At 43.5% G+C, this 4,571-nt stretch overlaps 1 protein-coding gene across 1 annotated transcript in view; it reads right to left on the reverse strand.

The window, feature by feature from the left end:
- Positions 1–3,467, reverse strand: part of LOC308157072 (calsenilin-like) — a 23,589-nt gene extending 20,122 nt beyond the window's left edge. The window contains exon 1 of the mRNA XM_080530550.1: positions 3,398–3,467. Coding sequence (XP_080386676.1) covers positions 3,398–3,452 — 55 coding nt within the window. The 5' untranslated portion in view covers positions 3,453–3,467. The remainder of the gene's footprint in view (positions 1–3,397) is intronic.
- Between the last annotated feature and the right edge of the window lie 1,104 nt (positions 3,468–4,571).

Raw genomic sequence — 4,571 nt, forward strand, 5'->3', positions numbered from 1 at the left:
CAGATACTTATTTACAGGCTTTATGGTGGTTGTGTTCCATTGGACGTCCGTTTACTGTCACAAAAACTCACACTTGCAGCTGTGTTTGCACATTGTTGTACTTTGCCCAGTAGTTTTTTGTAATTTGTCATATTTTCTCAATCTTTCTGTAGGTAAGGGCTTTGTTGTGGAGCGTGTCAGGGTTGCTTTATTTTAGGTGATTATAACATGTAAAGGCTCTCTTTTGAATTTTTATAATTAGTGGACATCATCCTAATTCTGCTCTGCATGCTCTCTCTCTCTCTCTCTCTCTCTCTCTCTCTCTCTCTCTCTCTCTCTCTCTCTCCTCCCCCTCCCTCCCTCCATCTCGTTCTTTCTCCCTCACATGCTCATGTTTCTGTCACAGAAAGAACATTGCCCCTGATTGTGAAACAGAATACATAGAATGAACAGAATGGAAAGATTCTTCTCTCTCGCTCATTTCATGTGTGTGTGTGTGTGTGTGTGTGTGTGTGTGTGTGTGTGTGTGTGTGTGTGTGTGTGTATGTGTGTGTGTGTGTGTGTGTGTGTGTGTGTGTGTATGTGTGTGTGTGTGTGTGTGTGTGTGTGTGTGTGTGTGTGTGTGTGTGTGTGTGTGTGTGTGTTATTGAGGTTAATAGCCATGATATATAAAACGGATCTGATTCTTCCTTCCTGATCGCATTTCACTGACCTGCTAGAATACCATTACTACCATTATTCACAAGTCACACTGTCAAACATCCTCCTACTCCATTACAGCTCACTCAGTGTTTCCCCTACCATTGCCTTGGGGGGGGGGGGCGGGCCGCCCTCCCAACGGAACCCCCCGCCCCCCCAAGAAAGAGGAATTATTACGGACGTAGACACCAAACATCTGACAAGCAGGCTAAAATATCCGCGATTTTTAAACGCACCCAACCCGAATCTGGCGAGTGGCAAGCCCATGGGCTCGTTGGTAATGTTAGTCCGCCGTAGTCTTTGATTGATTGATTGATTGATTGAAAACTTTATTAGAAGATTTGCAGAAGTAGGTACATGAAAGTACATATTACATACAAGGTCAACTAACAGGATAAAAACCCAAGAAAGCCACTGGCTTATTTCAATTCTCGCATAGCCAGACCTATCTCCACACATAGCCGAGACGCGAGAGTTTTTGCCGGCTGTGATGTCTGCAGATTGAAAGTAAGCAAGTTCAAACGTTAGCAAATATAATTGATGAGTGTTCTGACAGAGAAAGTTGGTTAAAATTGGTCGTTATTATCGTGACTAGAAAGTGTCTGACTATAGTTCCATAGTGTAAATAGTGTCAAAGAACTAGCAAGCTAGCTAGCTCAGAGGTGATGAGATGAGTCTCCTTGCACACTTGCCAGCTAAAGAGCTAACTGGAGGCACTTTATTATTTTACTTAAAGTAGATATACTATCTTTCTTATTCTGCTAGAGTTGGGCTTCATGGTAATACCATAATGGCATATTTACAGTACATGGACAGTGGATTGAAGCATTGGAAATGTCTGTTTTTTATAGTTGGACATACGATTTTTTTTCAGGTGAGAGAGTAAAGTCAAAATGACATGATTATCTGACTGGATTGCCCACAGCAATCCAATATTCAATTATAATTATGTTATAAATTGATATGGATCAATTTATGCCTCTTATTAGATTATAAATACTCTGGCTGTTTTGTTTACCTTTTGGTTGACAGCAAAAGGGAGAGAGGAGGATAGGGAGGAAGAGAAGAAGAGAGAGCAGGATGGTGTCGGCACACCAGAGAGAGAGAGACAGCAAGAACCAGGTGAGAAAGTGGACAGGTAGTCAAGACCACATAAGTAAGTAGCCTTGAGAACCGATGGTTCTGGAGCCTAATGGCCCATAGGGCAGGAGCCTATCTCCTGTTTCCGTAGCGTGAGGCGGCTTAATGTACAAGTACACCCCTGGACATGACGCTGGTATGAGGCAGGGTCTTACCCCCTGGGGGGGGGGGGGGGGTCCATGCCACGGTCCATGCCACCCCCCCATGGCAGCAAACCTAGGGGAAACACTGTCACTTATATACTGTCCTCTCTATCACATTCACACACACACACACACACACACACACACACACACACACACACACACACACACACACACACACACACACACACATACATCGCCAACACATGTGTGTTAATATGTAGCTACTATTGAAAGTCCACTATTTAGTCAACTGTATCCGGCATCACTGTGATGCTTTATTTGCTCCCTTTGACTAAAGTCAGACTTAAAGAAAAGCACATTATAGGCTACAGATGATTATATGCCCACTGATATTTAAATTGATCCACATGCAAAGAATGAAAACAAAAACCATCTCAGTAATTGCATTCTCTTATAAACACTTAGTGACTCACAAGTGTGCACACACAAACACACACACACACACCACTAAGCCCCTAGGTGGCACTATTGTACTGTTCCAGTCAACTTGAAACGGAACCCTCTCAAAACATTCCACCAGGTCAAGGAGAGGACGTTGAATAAAGAACAGAAAGACTGTATGAGGGAACATGAGCAGGTGAAGCATCAAGTTTCTACTAAACCTTGTCCTCTTCATTCCAGCTTTAATCACCTACTGGAGTGCATCAGCTCCAGATTAAAAGGTTTGTGAGGCGTGAAGCATGGTCAATAACGTATGTGTGTGTGTGTGTGTGTGTGTGTGTGTGTGTGTGTGTGTATGTGTATTTATGCGTGTGTGTTTATGCATGTGTGCGTGTGTGCAAGTGTGCAAGTGTGTATTGAAATGACCTCTGAACCCTGATCCATGGGGTGAGTTTACCGACCACAGAGTGAGCCTGGACCACAGAAGGTCAGCAGAGGTCTCCAGAAGGAGTCCACAGAGTCCTGTTTGCTACACACACCAGACATATTCAGCTTCATGTAACTCTGACCTGAATTCTGTCTGAATAATATGACAACAAATACAATGGAACATTTGGTTCTGAGTTATCTAGGAAACATATGTGACAGCAGCTGGTGAAACCGGGAACAAGTCCAACCGACAGACCGTTCAGTCTTTTATTCTGAAAAATGTAAATACATTTCAGCGTTGTTGAAAATCAATGACACACTCGCTAGTCAAGCCAAAACATTGCAATGCAATGGATTCGGTGAGTAATCCCCACTACCTAGTGAGTGTAGAGTAGTGGGGATTACTCACCGAATCCATTTCATTGCAATGTTTTGGCTTGACTAACAAGTGTGTCATTGATTTTCAACATTGACATTTATTGAAACATTTCAGAATAAAAGTAAGAACATTTTGATTGGTTGCTGACTTGTTTCCGGTTTCACCAGCTGTTGTCACATACAGTATATACTGGTATAATGTATGTGTTCTCACTGTGTCTCACCTTTCTCGTGAGTTTGTGTGCTGGCGATGATCCATTTGACCAGGCAACACTTCATCAAGGCTTTGCGTGTGAACCGAGGCTTCTGCCATTTCCCAGACTCCTTCACTCTGCCTGGACCAGGCTCTACCCCATTGGCATCGCCCAGCAAACTGCCATCTACCACCTTACCATCTTCCTACAAAGAGAGAGAGAGGGTGGGGGGGTGTAATTACAGTACAGACCAGCTGACCTGAGGGACAGGGACAGTGAATTAGGACTGCAGACAGAGACAGGGGTCATGTTCTCACATGAAAGTCTGAATCGAGACCCGGAGCAAGTGGATGAGTTCGCAACATTGTTGCATAAATTATTTCTCTGATTTCCGTTCTCACAGCCTTCATGTAAACAAAGTAACATATTACGCAATCGAAGCAACAGACGTGGTAGTTGATTGGTCAGAAAAATTTAGAATTGCCCGTTCGTCCCGCTCTTATCCAGACACATATCTTATTTCCTATGGACTGCCTCGAGCAGCGTTCTCACCAAAAGCGAAGCGAAGCAAAGTGATGGATGCGTCGTTTGTAACCGGAGCGAAACCACCCTTTTCAAGCGGAGCATCCGTTGGTTCTTTGCTGCGGGAGCGACTTCGAATGCGCGTTCTCACAGCTCCAAACGACAAAGAGCAAAGCGAATTTTATCCTAAACTCCGTTTCAAGTGAAGCAAATGTTCTAGTGAGAACACTCCCAGGGAGAGAGAGAGAGAGAACAGTGACTAGAGGGCAGAGATGTGAGTTGTTAAACAAGGGATCAATGGATCTATACAAGAAGCTGTGGTCTATTTGTCAATTGTCTATTACTGGTGCTGACCTCTGACTTCTCATTTACATTTTGGTCATCCAGCACACACACACTCAATCTCCATAATAGTTTGGATTCATATTGGTACATTGATCCTTGATCTGTGGCTACATGCAACTTCTAGTCCAAGCAGAGACAATCACCCAGGCTGCAGATCAATCATCGTTCACGGTTATACTCTCTATGGTTGTTGGAATACTGTTGTCAATACTGTTTATACTACATCAACTCATTCATTCATGAAGTGACTGGTTATTACATGCTAGTGGCTGTGGACTGGCTGTGAGGAGTGAACATACAGTATATGATTGTATATTAGCATCGTGTCACACACACT

Source organism: Nansenia antarctica (genome assembly GCF_963989245.1).
Source record: "Nansenia antarctica genome assembly, chromosome: 5".
NCBI lineage: Eukaryota > Metazoa > Chordata > Actinopteri > Argentiniformes > Microstomatidae > Nansenia > Nansenia antarctica.